The sequence below is a fragment of the Antechinus flavipes genome, chromosome 1, assembly GCF_016432865.1.
Source record: "Antechinus flavipes isolate AdamAnt ecotype Samford, QLD, Australia chromosome 1, AdamAnt_v2, whole genome shotgun sequence".
NCBI lineage: Eukaryota > Metazoa > Chordata > Mammalia > Dasyuromorphia > Dasyuridae > Antechinus > Antechinus flavipes.
In genome coordinates this window covers 462527257-462548288 of record NC_067398.1, presented here as the reverse complement: position 1 = coordinate 462548288, position 21032 = coordinate 462527257, and the positions used below count along the sequence as shown (strand labels likewise).

At 33.1% G+C, this 21032-nt stretch overlaps 1 protein-coding gene across 2 annotated transcripts in view; it reads left to right on the top strand.

Moving 5' to 3' along the window:
• The window catches only part of CHD7 (chromodomain helicase DNA binding protein 7), a 226721-nt gene that overhangs the window by 164586 nt on the left and 41103 nt on the right, over positions 1 to 21032 (top strand). For both annotated transcript variants that reach the window (XM_051970149.1, XM_051970147.1), the window contains 6 exons: positions 1437 to 1551; positions 5437 to 5520; positions 7872 to 8009; positions 8096 to 8217; positions 8556 to 8799; positions 17397 to 17573. In XM_051970149.1, the coding sequence (XP_051826109.1) occupies positions 1437 to 1551; positions 5437 to 5520; positions 7872 to 8009; positions 8096 to 8217; positions 8556 to 8799; positions 17397 to 17573 (880 nt within the window). The remainder of the gene's footprint in view (positions 1 to 1436; positions 1552 to 5436; positions 5521 to 7871; positions 8010 to 8095; positions 8218 to 8555; positions 8800 to 17396; positions 17574 to 21032) is intronic.

The window sequence follows — 21032 nt, the reverse complement described above, 5'->3', positions numbered from 1 at the left end:
ACAGTGTCTGTATCATACTTGACTTTTAAGTATAGTGTTACTTCTGTTTTCCAAGAGTATATGTCTCAGTGACAGAGTTTCTTTGTCAGAAACTTTATCACCAGAAATAGTAAATGTCCTAGGAGCCATAGGGATGTATTCTAGGATCTCAGATCCTTATCTGAAGCCCATATATAGCTTTAAAAAAATCCTTAAATAGTAACTGAACTAGCATTGTACGTATCAGGAAATGTAAAATGTGGGCAGAGAGGGGAGGGCGAGTTTTGAATTGAGGTTAGAAATGGGAGAAGAGAGGACTCATTCACTTCTGCTCAGGTACAGTTGAGGTTGAGTCTGAAGAAGGAAACCTTTCAGCAGCCAGAATCATGTCTAAAGAAAGGCTGGTATAAGTTTTAGAAAACAAAAACAGGAGACAAAGGGAACATAAGCTTTCACAAATCTCTCTAAAACCCACTCCAGAAGTAAGTTTTAGCAACTTCTAAAGGCTGCTTTATCTTCATAGGAAAAGAGGAGGCTTTCTGTGATCATCACTATGTGATCTTGCCTCATCCTTTAAAATGGCAGAGGAAGGGGAAGGAAATGTCATAAAATGAGCCAAGCTTACATTTCAGATTAATTTAGTAGACTTAGGATGATGTTAAGGTTCCTTCTGAGCTTCCCACTTGTTCCTCATACGTAAAACTCCTTTAAGGAGAAGAGCCTTTCAATATGCAATTCAAAATAAAAGCAAATTTAGTGTAAATGAATTTCCATTCAAATATAATCAGTCATTCCATCAATAAGTATGAATGATTGGTTATCAGATCTTTCCCTGTTTTAATAGGGGGGATGGGGTGAAGAGAAGAGGAGGCTGGGGGCAGAAGACAAAATTTCAGGCTTCCTAACTTTGCCTAGGGTAAGCCCTACTTGCCTTCAACTGGGCTGGGTCAAATAGGAGGTGGTGCACTAAGTCATTTTTGTCCAACAGGGAGAAACCCAGACAATTCTGCTTTATGGAGTTTTTTATTTTTTTTTTTCCCCTAAAGTAAAACTGATTATAAATGGGTGTCTTTCTCAGAGAGATATCATTATACCTGTACCTTTCAATTCCCAAGGCAATGTCATATTCCAAAAATATAACTTCAGAAGAATTTGGACCCTGTAAAAGAGGGCCTCGATTCCACTTCTCTCTTCCATGTGTCAGAGAAGAGGAAATTAATCCTATTTATCAAGCTTTAGCCATGAGTGACGACTTTTCTTCTTAGTTTTTCTTGTATTTGTTGTTATTTCTTGAATATTAAACAATGCCATTTTTGGAGTAGTGAGGGAGAGGGGGTCCAGTACTATAACTATTAACAGTTTATTTAGCTTGTTTGATTCAAGAGGTAAAGGACAAGGGTAAGTTGATGAATAGGGATTCTGTTTGTTTTTCAAGGATTATTATTTTATTCTTTTAGCTCTTACCTTCACTGTCAGTGGGCATCCATAGAAGACCTGGACAAAGACAAGAGGATTCAACAAAAGATTAAGCGATTTAAGGCAAAGCAGGGCCAGAACAAATTCCTTTCAGAGGTAGGAAAAATGAGATTAATTTTTTTAAAGGTTTTTTTTAAAAAACTAATGTGTTAAAATTTAGAATTTCAATTCAATTAAATTATCAGAAGTTGGGTTTGTCTCATTTATTGCTGTTTCTTATATACTGCTCATTGGTTATAGCTCAAAAATTTGTAAATGTAAATTTTTTTCACTTTTCCTTTGCTTATTCTAAAAGATACTAGTCTTTTCTTTTAATCTTTTGGGGAAATAATTGTGACATTCTGATTAAAATCATATAACCAGGCAAAAAAAAAATTAGTGTATAAAAACTCTACTAAAATATAGTAAGAAAATCTATATAGATAAAAAATGAGAATTTTAGAGTTTTATAACTCAAAATGTTGATTTGGAGGATATGGACTGGGTTTTTCCTATTTCGTATTTTAAATAGCTGTGTGTTTGCCAAAAAAAAAAAAAAAAAAAAAAGTAGTCACATTTTAAGAAATTATGTCCTGTCATATAGATGCCTCCTCATTCTGAGTTATTTGTGACATGAGAGAGACCACAATACCTACGATAGAAAAGGGAGTCTGCATTCAAAAGCAATACTGGGTCCCCCTCCACAGTAGCCAATTATACTTGAAAAATGCCTGGCATTTTTCTGTGATTTGGCTTAGTGCCCACTCGGGACTCAAAGCTTTTGATCACCAATTTAATTTCACTTAGAGTCACAAATAGCATAAGAGAAGAGATTCTACCAAATGAAAAATTAGACTTGCTGATTTGTCTAGATCTTTGCTATGTAGCAAGTTAGAAAAAGATCTAGAAGGTTGTGAAATTGTATGCAAAATTAGCATTCATTTAACAAATAACTTTTATTTTGAGGGTTAGAAACACTTGGTCAATTCAATTCAGTAAGCATTCTCAATATTTTATGTAGAAAAAAAATTTTTTTAAAGATCAACAACTTAGAAGACATTTTAGGTTCCCCTTCTTTTCTGTGAGTCCTGTCTGATAGATTTCAGATCTTATTTTGGATATGAAATCAAGTTGACTTATTTTAGACTTTAAAATATGTTGATAAATTAACCTTTGATTTATTGATAGTGAGCTCTTTACCTTTTACCAGCCATCTTTTCAGGTTCATAGAATTATTTTACTTATCTCTTGTAGAATCCTTTAGTCAGTATTAACAAGAGCTGTTTCCAGGGGAATCCCATAAAGCTTTATTTATGTGGCTGTTTTTCATGAAGTACAAACAAATATATGATATTTATGGCAATGGAAGAGTGAAAAAATCAGATGTCATTTTGGAGCTTAGATCAAAGGTTAAAAATTATAGTAGTTAGTGCTAGGCAACAAAAGTGCCAACTTTGTCAGTAGAGATGAGAAAGATGAGGAATAGCAATAGTGGGATATATATATTTCCACATTTGGTCCTGACCATAGTAGCTTCAAGTGTAGCCAAGCCATATTTTGTTCTACTGTCTATCTCGTCTTACAGTAAGGACATTGGACTATAGTATCCTAAGCAATTTTTACTGTTACTTGATTGTGTGACCTTAGAAAAACAACACCTTCGTTGAGCCTTATTTTCCTGATCTATCAAATTAAGGTTTCACATTTGATCTATAATGTCCTTTCAGTATCTAGAATTCTAATTTCTAAGATTGTGGTAATTCTGAATTAAGACACATCACAGAATGTATGTTTTTCAAAATACATGTCATCAGTAGATGAATCACCTCTACATAACAAATATAGATTTTTAACACTATCCTGATTAAAAATATTATTTAATAGAGAAAGCCACTCCTGCAGAAAATAGAAGTTTTTTCAAGTATTTTTCTCCCCTGAGGCAGTAAAGTGACTTGCCCAGGGTCACATGGTAGGAAATGTTAAATGTCTGAAACCAGATTTGAACTCAGGTCCTTCTGAATTCAGGACGGGTACTCTATCCACTAGGCCACTTAACCTTAAGTATTTTTATTAAAAATTTAAAAAAGAAAATAATTAACTGTCCATCATCCTTTATACTGCACGGTTTCACTACTAGAGTTTTATTTTCATATATAAGTATGTATGTAGCACTTGATTCCCTTTATTTTTGTGAAATTCTTTTTTTACCTTAAACCTTGATAAAATAAGTAAGTCACAAATATTGCAGTTTATAACTCTAAAAACCTGTAGAGTTTCTTAAACTTTTCGCATCATGGATACCTTTAGATATCTGGTGAAATTCTCTATACCTTTTCTCAATATGTTCTGAAATAAAATGTGTAAGGTAAATTATACAGGATTACAAAAAAGAAGTATGCTATATAATTTTTAAATTCAGGAAGTTGTTATATAGGGACTCTCTAATTCTGTTCTACAAATATATTTGTTTCAGTGATGAGTATAAATATTACCTTTATATTTTGCATGTGAATTCAGAATCTCTGTAATAATGGGCATATTTTGAATAAGGAACTGATTCTATAATTTCATTTTTGTTAAGAACTCCTAAGTGAGACTCCACTATAGTTAACACTTTTTTTGCAACTTACACTCTTAGAAAACATCCTTGGATACTAAAAAGTTAAGTGATTTGTATCAGAGATAGAACTTGCTTGAATCTAGATCTTTCTGACTCTGAGATCAGGTTTCTATCTGCTTCAGCATAGCAATTTTCCCTTTTAAAATAAATAAAACATTTGCATTTTAAATAAGCTAAACATTTTATCAAACCCTTATCTTTGACTTACAATTCTCCTTGTAAACCTCAAAGTAGTTGAGATAAAACATTACAGTTTTGCTTATTTATCCCTGATTTGTAATGAAAAATATCAAAACAGGAGTGTGTATGTGTATATGTATATATATAATTGTATATTATATTTATATATACACTAGCTCCTCAGACTTCTTAATTTACCTTGGCCTTATGTAATATAATTCCATTTTTGTTAACCATGAAACTATCTTTTCAGCTGACATATCAAAGTCTAAGGATCAAAGATCAATGGTTTGTAACATGTTTAAAAATTTTTGAAGAAATCATAATAAATTATGGCAGCATGTGCCTGATTATAAGCATGCATAAAAATGACAATTTTAATTAAAATGTATTATTTGTTTTCTGGCCAAAACTTTAGTAACTAATCTGTTTTGTCTCAAGAGTAACATAAGTACTCTTCTTTTAAAAGTTGCTCTTTCTTTATATTTCATAACTTAGCCAGTAAACTACACTTCTTAGTAATTTTTTTAAAAGAAAGTTTTAGGATGTTAGTCAAAACTTAAAAATCCATTTCATTATTCCTTTTCTTAATGCCTTGCTCTTACACACTATCAATATAGACAGATCACAAAAGAATTTAGAGCAATGAGAAGAAATTTTTTTTTGTAAGTGGGATATCAATATTGATCAGTAAAGAAGAAGTAACAAATGATGAGCTTTATATATGTAAAAATTATGAAACGGCAAGTAGTATTTTAGTGCTTTTAGTTTTTAAATAATATTCTGTAAATGGTATTTCTAAAGCAGATAGACAAATGCAGTAGTTATGATAATCTGATATCACTTAGTGTACATGGCTCTAATTTCTTTATTGCAAGCTGTAGTTTCAAGAATGTTAAATGCATTGCATGCTATAAGCCTTTTGGATTGCTCATTAGTGAATTGTAATTTCACACTTCATTTAAAATATTCTTAAACATTCTCTCACAGTAAAAGGTTTCACACAGTAATTAAGAGGCCCAGTTAACAAAGTCTGAGAAGTCTGATTTCCTCACGGGGAATGATCTTGCTGAATTGTAGCTTTTCAATTAACATATTGAAGTTTGCCAAATATAAATTTTGTTTTGCCATGACCCAAAATATTATTGCCTGTGAAGAGTATGATATTGAAAATAAAGTGAATTTTGTTGTTATTTTTATAGATCGAAGATGAACTTTTTAATCCAGATTATGTAGAAGTTGATCGGATACTGGATTTTGCACGAAGCACAGATGATAATGGAGAGGTAAAAGAAAAAAAATTAGCTGGGCCTAATTTTTAGCTGAGTTTGTATGTTGGTTGTTTAAAATAAAATTTTGACAACATATATATTTGTGTACAAAATATAGTATGTAAACATCAAAAGGAATTTCAGGCTTCCCCAAGAGTAATAAATTATTGTTCTATTTACAGTATTAAATAAATAAATTGTTGAGAGAATGATAGATCAGATTATGATAAGCAATATAATGAAGTGGAAAAAGAATTGGACTTTAGGACACTGGGGTTTGAATGCTATCTCAAATACTTGTTAGGTATATAATTGAATAGTTACATGACTAGTTATGTAAGCAAGTCACTTAACACTTCAGACCTTTAGATTCTTCATCTGTAAAGTAGAGATAATAATATTTGTACCATTCACAGTATTGTTCTAAGGCAAATGCTTTATAAAACTTTGTGTCATATATACATAGGAGCTATTGTTAACACACTTGGCCCGAGTTTAATGTTTATTTCTTCATTTCTGGTATGGTGAACTCTAATAATGTATAACAACTTACAACCAAAATGCACCTCCAACTACACACACACACACACACACACACACACACATACAAAAGCCCTGTTATATGTTATTTTATAATCCATTTAATTTGAGTTGTTTATAAAATAATTCTTCTCTATGAAGCCAAACTGCTGAATATGTTCATTGAAAAAGAACTAGGTAAGATTCATTAACATATATACTAGGGTACTTGTTAACTTCATTTTGATCATCTGATTGTTCATCCTTAATAATAATAATATTAATAATAATTCCCATTTCAATAGTGATTTAAGGTTTACAGAGTGTTTTTTCACAACAGCTCTTACTGTTGCTCAACCTCACCGGGTTTTAATGTGACCCTTAATTTATCAACTACATACAATTTTGGTCCACAGTGGATGATACGGGAAACTGATTTACATAAAACATCACTTAGAATACAGCTTATGATGTGTTTACTTTTGCAGAACTCGATCTAACTATAAAGATTTTTTTAGTAAGGAAAAGATCAATAAATGCATGCTGGTCTTCTGATTTTTTTGTGCATTGGAATGTACCAGCAATAGTTCCTTTTTTCTTCTTTATTTTGCTTGGATTTTATAGCAAAAGCTTTGAGTCAAATGACAACTACCAGCATCATCCTTAGTCATTGTTTGGAAGTTATTGTGGTGATATCTTTTCTAGTTTTTCTTAAGTGCACTAAAATGGTTTCTGAACACTTGTACAGAGACAAAGATACAAACTAGGAAAATAGCAAGTTAGAAGTCTCATAGGCTATATTACCAAATACCTGGAATGGCTTGGCAAAAGTTTGAAAGTTTGTACCAGAACATGAAGATCATCGAACCATAGTTTTTTTCTTGGGGGAAAGAACACATACAGTATGATGTGGTAGGCAGTGTTGGGGTTGGCGTTAGGAAAACCTGCCTTGCCTATGATACTAGATATGTGACCTGAGAAAATTATTTCATCTTTGCATGTATTTCAAGAAGCTGTAGCTTAATCTATCAAGAATGATTTCCTTTTGAAGGAAATTCATAGATTCATAGAAGCATAGATTTGGAAATCAAAGGAGCTTTATAATTCATGTAGTCCAACTTGTTCATTTTATAGATAAACAAACTGAGGTCTAGAGGTTAAGTAATTTCTTACAAGTTCATATTAGTAGTCATTAAGTAGCAGAGCACAGATTGAAACTCAAGTCTTCTAACTTCTGATCTATTACTGTTCCTAGTATATCCGTACCACAACAACTACTACATCTTCCTCCCCAAACCAAGAAATTATGGGTCTTTTCCACATTTACATAATATAATATAGACACTTTAGCATTAAGATAAAATTATCATTTGAATATCCACTTGTGACTTTTCTAAAAAGGAAAAGAGAATATTTGTGAAGGTATATATAGCATCTGTATAGACAGGATTGTATTAAAGTGTCAGTGTGGAAACTAGGTTTATAATCTTGATGCGATCAAACATTTTCTGTTTAGGCAGAACAAAATAATTATTAGACTTAGTAGCGTGAATTTTTTTTACATAATTTCTTTTGAAAATAGCTGTGAATTAAATAAACACTGAAATGAATATAAAACAATATACTTAATATGGTAGTTGGTTTCAGTCGAGTATCACTACTGTCATAGAGGATGATGCTTGGTTCTTTTTGATGTGAGAAAGCATTTTGAAATATTTCAACTACTTTTCCCAAATTTGATTATCATAGTTTTTCTAAATGAGTAGCATATATAGATTGTAAAGCTTTTTTTCCATATTAAAAAAAATTAATCTAATTCTGACTTATTTAAACTATTAATCACAAAGCCTGTGACTCATTATCTGGTGAAGTGGTGTTCACTTCCATATGAAGACAGCACTTGGGAGCTAAAGCAGGACATAGACCAAGCTAAAATTGAAGAATTTGAGAGACTGATGTCCCGGGAACCAGAAACAGAACGTGTGGTAAGAATTGACTCAAAACAGGATTTTGTAGCAAAGCAGTATGGTATTTGAGAAACCACTAATGGGATTTGGTATGTTTAAATTAGGAGCGACCTCCTGCTGATGATTGGAAGAAATCAGAAAGTTCCAGGGAGTATAAAAACAATAACAAACTCAGGGAATACCAGTTGGAGGGAGTAAACTGGTTACTTTTCAATTGGTACAACACGTAAGTAGAGGTTTCTTTGTTTTTTTCCTTTCTCTCTCTCTAGTTACACCTGTGTCTTATTTAAAAGAATTTCTATTTCATATAATCTTTAAAAAACAAGATAATTTGTGTTAGAAATGAAATGAAAAACCAATACCTAATATTCAGAAATACATATACTAATGTGTTATGAATAGATTTTTTTTATTTCTTGGATATTTTTCTGATTGAAACTCAATTATAATTATTTATGTGTTAGCCAATGACCATGTAGTCACACATTTAACGTTATAGTCATTTATGTGTTTTGAAAAGTATGTGTACCTATTAATTAATTTTTGTTTGTTTCGTTTTCCCAGGAGAAACTGCATTTTAGCAGATGAGATGGGTTTGGGAAAAACTATCCAGTCCATTACATTTCTCTATGAGATATATTTGAAAGGAATACATGGCCCTTTCCTAGTAATTGCCCCATTGTCCACAATCCCCAACTGGGAAAGAGAATTCCGTACCTGGACGGAGTTGAATGTGGTTGTGTACCATGGGAGTCAAGCTAGTCGCCGGACCATTCAGTTGTATGAAATGTACTTCAAAGATCCACAGGTAAAGTTGTATGTCTTCTTTCTTCATGCTCACTCTCAAAAATTAAGCTTTGGGCTTGCTCATTTGGGACAATAGAGAATCTGTTGGATTGAGCAATTTGCTTTAAATTGCTTGCACAGTTTAATTATTTTACTGTATTTCCCTGTCATACAGCTTTATTTTTCCCTTCTTAGAGGGAATTACAGTAAAATTGAATTTAATAGCTAGGAAAATCTATGTATCAATAAATTATGGAGAAAAAAATACTCCCTATCTTTCCCCTTTGCAACTTTTTTCCTCTTCTTCTCTCTTTCTCCACCTCTTTACCTCTTCCTAGAAAAATCAGTTTCAGAAATCTGGGTTCAAATCCTGGGATAATTATTTCATCTCTCTGGGCTTATTTTCTTCTCTGTAAAAATGAGACTTTTCAACCAGGTAACCTCTAAAGTTCCTTTGACATCTTGGTTTATAATCCTTTCTTTTCTTCTTTTCCCTGTTCTTCATCCTTTCTTCCTGGTCAATTTGGAAGGAGGCATTCTCTAGTGGAGGAACTAAGTGATCCATTCTTTGCTTTATATTGTTAACATTTTTATTTGTGACTTAAATTATAGCCAACTTCCAAAGTTGGAAGGCATTGCTAATGAAAGGCTAGCCATTCAAAAATATTGAATGAAATATTGAACAGGCCAGAATATTGGACTGGGGAGGCAGTGTGGTACAGTGGAAAGAGCCATAGTGCTGGAATCAGAGGTCCTGAGTTCACATTCTACTTCTTACACTTAATACCTTTGTGGTCATAGGCCTAAATGAAGGAATTGAGCTGGATGGTTTCTAAGATCTTTTTTTTCTGATGGCTAAAAGTGAACAGGAATTAAGAAGACTCTTGATGAGAATCAAAGTAAAGAATGGCTTGAAACTTGACGTTAAAAAAAGAGATCTTGACAAGAAGTTTCATCACTTTCTGCCAAATAGAGGGAGGAGAAATGGAAGCAGTGTCAGATTTTATATTCTTGGGATCATTGAACGTTGTAGATGACAATTGGAGCCATGAAATTAAAAGATGCTTGTTCTTGGAAGGAAAATTATGGCAAATACTAATAAGCAGCGATATCATCTTCCTGACAGAGGTCCATATAGGTATAGGTATGATTTTTTCCAGTAACAATAAATGTCTTTTAAAGTTCAGACTGTAAGGAAAGCCGAACTTCACAGAATTGAACTGTGGTTCTGGAGAAGACTTGAGAGTCTCTTTGATAGCAAGGAAATCAAACCATTCAATATTTAAAGAAATTCATTCAGGCTGTTCCTTGGAGGGTCAGATAGTAAAGTTGAAGCTTAAATACTTTGGCCATATAATGAGAAGATGGGACTCATTGGGAAAGACTCAATGTTGGGAAAGATTGAAGGCAAAAGAAAAAGATGACAGCAGAGAATGAGATGGATAGAAGTATCATGAAAACAGAAAACATGAACTTGGACAGACTTTGAGAGAGAGTGGAGAAAAGAAGGGCCTGCTGTGCTATGATGCATATGGTTACAGAAAGTTGAACACGCTGAACCAAGAGGTTCCTTCCATCTCTTGATCTGTGATTGCATTAGATGAAACTTTAGGGAAGGAATTTGTATTTGGGTTCAAAAATCAATTTCAGAAATACAAGGTATCTGAGGTATAGCTCTGAAAAAGAGATAAGGTTTTAAATAAATTGTAACGTCAATGCAAGCCAACCATGTGGCATGGGAAGCAAAAAACCAAATATGATCCTGGACAATAGAGTGTGCAGAACTAGGAATAGAATAATTTTTCTGTCCCTGCCCCAGTCAGACCACATCTGGAGCACAGGAAAATTTTAGGAAAGAAGTTAATGTGCTGGAAATAATTCAGAGGAAGACAATAATGATGACAGCCTCTAGTAATTGTCATATGAGGGTCACTTAAAGGAAAGTAAAGTTAGGGACAAGAAAAAAGTTTCTAGGTAAAGTCAAATAGCATAGTTATTGTCTTTAAGTATTTGAAAAAAAAAACTAATCAGTAGAAGAGAAGTGATTAGGTCTGCTCTTTTCCTCCCCAGAGGGCCGAATTTAAAACTATGGGTGTTGATTTTAAAGAGGAATTTAGGCTCAATTTGAAGAAAAACTATCACTATTATAAATGCATCAAAGGGGAATGGGTTAAGGAAGGAGGAAATAAGTTTCTTTTCACTGAATGTCTATCACTCATCTGATTTGTTGTAGAAGGGATTTGCGTTTCAGGATAGATTGGATTAGACAGTCCCTTCCAATGTAGAGCCCTCCTTTTTTTCCTTCTGTTCCTTCTTTCCTCCTCATCTTTTTTTCCTCTCCCCTTCTTTTCTTTCCCTCTTTATACTTTTTACTCCCCTCCTTTCTTCTTCCCATTTTATTGTATTTTTACCTTGATTATCAGAGAATTGTTCTTAATAAAGCTGGCCGCTAAATAGTAAATATACCTTATTACAGTGATTACTTTTGTTTTGCACGCCTAAGGGAGCACTAAATGGTAAAAATCTTAATTGGGAATGGAAAGATGATAATTTATTACTTGAAGTGAAAGATATTAAGATGTGCAAATCCAACAAAATTATATGTAGTGTTGAATCCCTTTCCCAAAGGATGTATACTTAATACTATGAATTGGAAGGCATTAATAGCAAGACATTGTATGTAAAAAGGAAGAATAATGGATTATAAATGTAATTTTAAATGAGAACTTATTTGGAAGTAGCTGCAGAAAAAAAATTCTTTTAAAAGAACCTAGAAATGAATTAAGTAAAAAAGTAACTTATTATATCTGTTACTGTATAAACTTTCTTATTGTTTAAAAATCCAGCCTAAAGTAGAAAATTTAACTGTTTGATTTTTTTTTTTTTTAAATCAGAAACAGCTCAAAGTTAGACAGCTCAAAAGGTAGTCTTTAGCTCAACAGTTTGGTATAGTGCCAGATTGATGTGAATCTACATTAGTAGATTTTTCCTTACTTTATATACCTTAAAGGGTCGGAAACTAGCTGCTACTTAATTTTTAAAAACAAAAGTTTCGAAAAAACTATAATATTCTACAAAAGTTTAAAATCTGTTAAAAGGCAAATTATCATGAAAGTATTTCCAAATAAATATTAGGATATAGGTGATAAGATGATAAGAAGGCTTACAGTATCTTCCTAAACAGATGTGGAGGGAGGGAAGGGTATTTGTATAGTAGCTAGGTGACTAGCCTTGAAATAATTAGCAATCTGATTCAGATTGTTCTTCTGTATATCCTGGTTGTAAGTCTTTCAATGTCTTGAGCAACTTTCTAATACTGTTACAGGTGAATTTCTGATCTATCTATTCCATTCCATGAAATTTCCATACTGTGAATTCCGTATACTAATGAAATGACAATGCCAGACTAAATATATATACCATAAGCAGGCCCATATTTTTACCACAGCTACTTGAATTTGATAACAACTAACTGTGTTCTTGGGCAGGTGATAAAACTTTACTGGGTCTTGATTTCTTCCTCTTTAACCAGGGGTACTAAGTGATCTATGAGGTTCCTTATAAATGTAAATTGATAATTCCCTTTTCTTCATATGACTTTGTGTTTCCACACTTAGTCCAAATGGAAAAGAAATTATGTAAGGGGGGAGCTAGGTAGTCCAAAGATAAGAATCTTTTTATTCTTCAAAAAGGTCTGTGTGACATCAAAACTTTTCTGTTAAGCAGTAAAACAACATAGCATCTTAGAATTGAAAGTCTTTCAAAGGTTTATAGCAAAAAGCTCATCCCTGGATATGAGAAAGCAAAAAAAAAAAAAAAAAGATGACTTCCCTATTTTTTTCATCTCCTATTCATTCTAACAAACTGTCTAAATCTTACCAACCTCCCCCATTTCTTAATATTTGTTGATCTCTTTATCTTGATTTTTAGGGAAGTCTGTAGTTATTTGCTGAGGCAAAATGTGATAACAAGGAGAGCAAAGAAAGACAAACTCTTGTTATTCCTATACCACTCCAGTATTCTGCTATCCTTTCTACAAAATATTGGTTTTCTTTTTCATTGTAGCTAAATTTTAATTTATTCTTTTGTGTACATAAATTTAATATTGAATGCATGATAGTAATATTGAATGCATCTTAGTAGAAAGAGACTTGAATTTGGAGACAGAGAAAATGGTTTTGAGTCCAAATTGACAATAAGCTCTGTGTGTGACCAAGGCTTTTTTTTCCTCCACAAGCACATTGGAATTGTCTTTGATCATTGTATTGCTTAGAGTAGCCAAGTCTTTTACAATTGATCATCATTATGGTAGTGCTGGTATTATGCCAAATGATCTTCTGGTTCTTCTCTCATCCTTTTGTCTCAGCTCTTAAAGGACTTGTCATGTTGGGGTTTTTTTCCTAGAAATCACCTCCCTCATTTCTTATAGCATAATAGGTCTCCATCACAATCATATGCTCATATGCCATATCTTGTTCAAATATTCCTCAATTGGTGAGCATCCCTTCAATTTCCAATTCTTCACCATTACAAAAAGTTGCTATAAATATTTTTGTACACATGTGTCTTTTTCCTTTTGAAGTACAGACCTAGTATTGCTGGGTCAGAGGATTTATACAATTTCATAGCCTTTTGGTATCGTTGCAAATTGTTCTCCAGAATGGCTGAACCAATTTACAATTCAACCAACAATATATTGGTGCACTTATATTTCCTTATTTCCTCCAGCATTTGCCATTTTTGATAGATGTGAAGTAGTACCTCAGAGATGTTTTGATTTGCATTTTTAATTAACAGGGAATTAGACCACTTTTTTTTTCATATAACTATAGATAGCTTTGATTTCTTACTCTGAAAATTGTCTGTATCCTTTGATCATTTGTCAATTGGGAAATGACTTATAAATTTGACTCAGTTACCTATATATTTGAGAAATGAGGCCTATATCAGATAAACATTTTGTGAAAATATTACTTCATTGCCTATGGTATCTTTTTTTTTTTTTCCCTGAGGCAATTGGGATTAAGTGACTTGCAGAAGTGTAAGTTTCTGAGGCCCTATTTCAAATCAGGTCATCCTGACTTAAGGGCTGATGCTCTAGCCACTGAGCTACCTAACTGCCCCTGATATCATAAAAGATAGGGTATCTTTTAGCAAAATGTAATTTTCCTGATTATCCCTTTTAATTAAGTCTATTAATGGCTTTTGCTTTGTTTGAGATGGTGAGTGCCACCCCTGCCTTTCTTAACTTCAGCTGAAACATAATAGATTCTGTTCCAACTGTTTATTTTGACTCTCTATGTGTCTTTCTGTTTCAAGTGTGTCTCTTGTATTTTGTTGCATTCTGATTTTAATCCATTTTGCTATCTGCTTCCATTTTATGGGTGAACTCCTCCCATTCATATTTACAGTCTTGATTTCTGTGTATTTACTTTCAACCTATTTTCTTCTGTTTACACTTCTTTCTCTCTTGTTTCTTCTCCAAAGTCTGTCTGTTTTTGTACACTGCCTCCCTTAATCCACCTTTATCCCTTCATCATCCCCTCCCCCACACCCCATATCTCCTACCACCTTTCCCTTTCTATTTCTCTATCCGATAAAATAAATTTTTATATCCAGTTGAGTGTGTGAATGTGTATATGTGTATTTATATGTATGTATATATCTATATGTATATGTACACAATGCAAATATACAACCACCATTACTATCCTTTTCTCCCTTCATTATAAAAATTATTCCTTGTACACCTTTTATGTTAGAAGGTTTTTTCCCATTCTACCTCTTCTTTCCCCCATTTCTCAGTCATCCTTCTTTCTCATTTTTTCACTTTTTTCTTTTAGATCATCCCAACATAATCAATTCACACTCAAATCCTTTGTAAATGTAGATACCTTCTAACTGTCCTAATAATGATAGAATTCTTAATCACATATATAATCTTTCCATTTTTTATTGCATCTCTTAGGATTACTTTTTCATGGTTTCCTTTTTTATGCTTCTTTTGAGACTTACTTTTGAATAGCACATTTTCTATTTAGCTCTTGTTTTCATCAGGGATACTTGAAAGTCCTTTATTTCATTAAATATAATATAAAATATTAAAAAATAAAGTATTATATTCCATTTTGTTGGGTAGGTTATTCTTCATTATAAGCTCAGCTACTTTGCCTTCTGAAATATTATATTTCAAGCCCTCTGCTCCTTTAATATGGAAGCTGCTACATCTTGTGTGGTCTGGACTGCAGCTCCAAAATATTTAAATTGTTTCTTTCTGATTGCTTGAAATGCTTGTTTTTTGATATGGGTGCTCTAAAATTTGGCTATAACCTGGGGATTTTCATTTGGGAATCTCTTTCAGGAGGTATTCATGGATTTAGTGGATTTTTCCATTTCTATTTTACTCTCTGATATAAAATGTTGGGGTAGTTTTCTTTGATAATTTCTTTGAATTTGATGTCTAGTGATTGTAAATTTTAGGTGGTCTGATAATTCTTAAATTCTCTGTCTTCAATCTAGTTTCCAGATCAGTTGTTTTTCTGGTAAAATCTTCCTCTTCTTTTTTCATTGGTTTGACTTAATTTTATTGTTTCTTGATGTTTCCTGGAATCATTAGTTTCTAGCCCAGTTGTAATGTTTACGAATTTATTTTCTCCAGTGATCTTTTGAACATCTTTTTTCCATTTGACCAATTCCATTCTTTTCTTCAGTTCTTCAGTAAATTTTTGTGTCTCCTTTTCCTCATTTGGCCTTTTATTTATTTATTTGTTTTTGCTGGCACAATTGGTGTTAAGTGACTTGCCCAGGGTCACATAGCTAGGAAATGTTAAATATCTTGAGACCAGATTTGAACTTGGGTCCTCCTGACTTCAGGGCTGGTGCTCTATCCACTACGTCACCTAGCTGCTATTTTACTTTTTTAAGAAATTCATTTCTTCACTGAATTTTACCTCTTTTTATCATTAGATCAATTCTGTTTTTTAAGGTGTCATTTTCTTCGTTTTTATGTCTCTTTTATAATTCTCTTTTCATCATTTTCTTATATCACTGTCATTTCTTTTTCCCTCTAGCATTCATTTCTTTATCTTTCTTAAATTCTTCCAGGAATTCTTGTTGGGCTTGGGTCTAATTAGCCTTTTTCTTTGAATTTTTGGTTGCAGCTTTCCCCTCCACAGTGTTGTCTTTTGAGATTATGTCTTGATCCTCCTTTCATGAGTAGATTTTTTTTTTATGGTAAAATTATTTTTGTTGTTTGCTATTTTTTTCCAGCCTATTTCATTGACTTTGAATTTTAAGCTAATGTAAGGCTCTGATCACCTTGGGGTGGGGAAGCATTATCCCAAGGCTTTCTTGTTTTTGTTCTTGTTCTTGTTCAGGCTTTCTTGTGCTGCTGTCTTCAGAGCTAGTTCTGGGGGTCTGCAAGTTTTCAGTGCTTTCAAGGAGTTGTGTTCCAGGGAGAGGTGTGTTCAATTTTCTCATGGTTTACACTTTGGTGTTTATCCAGGAAAGGCCCCTGTTCCCCTGTAGCCATAAATACTCCTGGCCTTTGAATTGGGACCAGGTCCCTAGTCTCCCAATGCCGCAAATGTTAGTGCTCCTCTCTGCAACTCAATCCAGGGCCTCTGTTCCCTTGTAATTGACTGTAAGCATTCCCTGTCTTGGAACTGCAGCCTAGAACTATGTGTGGGTAATAGAGTTGCCAATCAGCAACATCTGCTCTCAGTGTCAGCAAATGGTCCCTGATAATCTTTTTCTGACCAATTGGCCAGCTCTCTTACTGTCTCAGAGTGGAGAGTTCCCAAAGCTGCTGTTGCTTCAGCTTCTGTAGTGGCCACCTCCAAGGCTTGCACTCTGAACTGGCTCCAACCCCAATGTCACAGATTTGTCCTGCTAACCCCCTAATTTGTCTATGTTTGGGAAAATGATTCACACTGATCTTTTGTTTGTTCTGACACTCTAAAATTTGATTTAAGGAGTTATTTTAACATTGTTTGGAGGGGAATGTTGGGAGTGTTCATCTGAGTTGCTGCCTATATTTTGCCATCCTGGCTCCTCTCCAGTATAATCTTAGAATTGGAAGGAATCTCAGAGGTTGACAGTGAAAAGAAAGCATATAGACTAATCCTTGTATTTGAAAAAGCAAAGGAAAGAATTCATAGAGAATTTGTTTGGACTAAAAGGTATCCTTGCTCTTAAGCTCCAAAGTCTTGATTTCTGACCATATCCTTTGAAACCTTTGTCCTTGACCTTCACCACAGGAATCATCTCTGGTGACTTGGAACTGGAGGAGACTATACAGTAACCAGGAGGAAGGGGAGATATATTAGTAGCATCTGAAATGTGTACTTTCAATAGATTTTTCTCCTAGAAATATTGTTAGGCACAATGTTAGCATAGTTTTTTGTTTCTAATACATTATGAAACAAATTCGTTTTTGTGATTGTGTTTGGGAAAAATGCATAGCCTTGTTCCTGTAGGGAAATGAGTTACAAATTGCAGACAATGAATTTTTGCAACATTTTTGTTTATAAGTGGGGGCTGCTTATTCTTAAAACACCACATTTAATCTGTTTTATTAAACTTCAAGTTAATGTATTAAATAAATGCTCTCATTAACAGGGTCGAGTTATAAAGGGGTCATACAAGTTTCATGCCATCATTACTACATTTGAGATGATCTTAACCGATTGTCCTGAGCTACGGAACATTCCATGGCGCTGTGTAGTCATTGATGAAGCCCATAGGCTGAAGAATAGGAATTGTAAACTGTTGGAGGGACTTAAAATGATGGACCTGGTAAGTATTCATCTAGTATCACCATCCTTTCGTATAGAAAAAAAAAATTGCTCTTATTAGTGATTACTGCACATGTGTGTGACTAAAAACAACTAACATCATGAATAGAAATCAGGAGATTCACTCCTATTTATAATTACTCTATTTACAGAATCTACTGATGGTTGTGATTAAGCCACTGACTGTGGCAGTGAGTCTGATCTTCTATTAAAAAAAATTCTTGCTCTTCTTGGTTGTATGATTTGGCAATGGCAGCTATAATTTCCCAAGAGTCCATAGAATATAGTAAGCAGTATGACAACATGGAAAGAGTACTGGCTATCTTGCCAGAAGACCTGTTACTCATGAGACTTTGGACACTCCTTAGTCATCAGTTTCTGAACCTGTAAAATCAAGGAGTTGGACAAGTTTGCTAATGACATTTTGTTTTGTTGGAGGTTTTTTCCTCCCAGCTCTAAATGTATGATAAAAAATGTGAATTTAATGCTACATTGAAACTAATTTTAATATTTATTTCCCTAAATTAACTTTTTTTATAAAATTGATTTAAAAAAAAAACTTGGGAAGTAATCATTCATATTTTCTTGTTGATAGAGGAAAATATTCTACAAATCTCCTGAATTACCCTCCTGGACATTGAGTCTATTAAGATCTAAAAGGAAGGCGATAAAAATATCTACCATTCTTTCTATATGTGAGAGTGGGGCAGAGAGAGGAGATATATGTGTAACTTTTACCTCTTTTTTTCTTTCCTTTCCCTTTCTTTACTTTATCTTCTCTTTCTTTCAAACTCAGATAATTTTTTTCACTTTATAAGTTAATAGTTTTAATTTGAATTCCTTGATTTCTGTGTAGTGATAGTAGTCTCAAATTGATGCTCAATTTTAACAAGCCAATGTAATTTTTCTTCCTAACAGTATCTTTGGTTCCTGTGTTATTTACATCTGCTCCTTCCCAACCTCATCTCTTTTATTTCCTTCCATGATTCTACACATAGACACAAGTAGAAACAAACAGTATTGTTACTTAGTCTGCCTTTTGCAGAAAATCCAATTATGCTTAAAAGAGAAATGAGTATATGCATACTAGACTTAATATGTAGTATTACTGATAATTGTGTCAGGTATGTATTTTTCATGCCTTTTAGTCATTTTAGAAATAGCCTACCAGATTGAACAGCTCTATTCCATATGAAACTCTTTATCTTGAAAAAATAATACAAAAGACATCTCTATGTAGGTTGGTTGTTGTTTGTTTGTTTTGTGTGTGTATGTGTGTGTTTTATTTGGTGGCTAATTCAGTGTTGTGGTGTAGGGAGAACTTCAAAACATTCATGTTGTTTTGAAAAAAAAAAAAAAAAGAAAAGTTTGGGCCTACTGGAGGAAAAACCTCTCTGGCCAAATATGAATGTGGTAAAGAAAAAAACAGATTTAGAATGAATTTAGTGTCAGGAGTCCTGGGTTGAAATTTCTATATTTTACCATTTACTATTACTACAATATGTGACCTGGGGCAAGTGATTTAATCTCTTTTACTCTAATGTAAAATGAGGAGATGGAACTAGATACCCTTTTAAGTTGCTTCCAACTTTCTACTTATAGAATCCATAAAGTCATATTTTGTCTTATCAATATCCTGGAATGGATACATCTTTTTGAACGACCTTCATTTTCATAAGGATGCCTATTAATGTTAAGTTTTTTGTCACACTAGTACTCCCTCAAATACATATCCTTTCATCCGTGTTTACTAAATGGTCTAATTCTAAAATTATTTTTTTCATGATCAACATGATTAATCCTACTGTGAAATTTTCCTTTATCCCTGTGTTTAATTATATACAGTTAGGTTTACTGACTTCCAGAACCCAATCTATTGCCACAAGGTATATGAAGGAGTTTATAGGTGCTGAGATTGAAATTCAGAGAAATCATGGATTAGAAACTATAGCTAATTAATTAATTAATGTACTGAGTATCATCCTGTAGTGGTAAACAGTAATCTTGTTTTTCAGATAAGAAAGATGTATTTGAGTTTAAGGAGGAAATGACATCTTAAATAATCTCATTATGTGAAATTAGACACTAAAGATTTCATTGACTTCAGAAGAACACACCTCCAATTCTGAAAAGATCATTACCAAATAGCACAAAACCCTCACTTAAAAACAGCTTAAAGCAACATTAAATTTATCTTCTCTAACCTTTCTTCCCAACAGCAGGTCACAGTGCAAACAGTATGTGGTAGTTTTGAGATGACATCTCTCAGATTGCTATTTGCATTTATAGTAGGTATAGTGAACTGATGTCACCAAGACAGGTTTGACTAGAATGATACCTAAATGAAGCAATTGCTCAAACAAAACAAAGACCACTGCTATCCTTCACCTTCTCCCGCCTCCCATCCAAACGCCCCACTAGCATAGACATAAACAACATATCACCATTCAAGGAATATTATATTCTAGTGTGCAATTTAAAAAAAAAAAAAAGACAAAAAAATTCACATAGACTTTGAAAAGCAGTACTTCATCCTTATTTGTCTGACAAGAAAGGAATATGCCAAAGATGGTAGTAGTTCAATGATCCTATTATCTCACTTTCATTGTCAGGATGCCCTACACAAATAAAAGACTGCCAAAATGCAATTATATGGACATCATTCAACTCAAATCTATAAAGAATAGTGAAGTTCATGAGCCTGCACAATTTAGCTTAGAAGTGATAAGCCATATATACAACCTATATCTATTTCATGACATTTATATGATCATATGTTAATAGTAAATTATTTTGATCTTTCTCATCATGGTTTCAAAGCCCAGATTTATTCACCTTTCTACATGTAGCTTAGCTTCAAATACTGCTCAAATATCCCTGTTGGGAGGGAGAGAGAAAGAGACACACACACAGACACACAGACACAGGAAAATAACATGTTTTGTTTTGTTTGTAATATTAATTAAAAAAAGATATTAGGTTCTTTTCTGGAAGTATGAATTGGCAACTCAAAAACTGACATCATACCACCATAAAAGTTACAGAAATGAAGTTAGAAGCAACACTAAAGTTTTTATATCTCAGCAGTCTGTGATCTTACTCAAAAGATCTCTAGGACTTTATGTATAGTCTTTGAGGAAAAACTGGATCATCCCTTGTCAAGTGGATTGTCATGAGGATTATTTTGAAGATAGGAATTGGACTAGATGGATGGCCACTCAAGCCTCTTCCAGCTCTGAAATTTGACAGTTCTTTGAAAAATTATTCATGGAGTACAGTAGTGATTTTGCCCTTATACATTTTACATTCAAAATCCTGTAAAAAGAATTGGGATTTATTTACAAATTCATAACATAAGCAATTTAAGAGATAAGGAATAAAATGGATTTTTAGTAAAGCTAACATGCCCTTGGTATATATTCCATTTTAGTCTGTATTTATTAAGCTTCTACAGTTACTT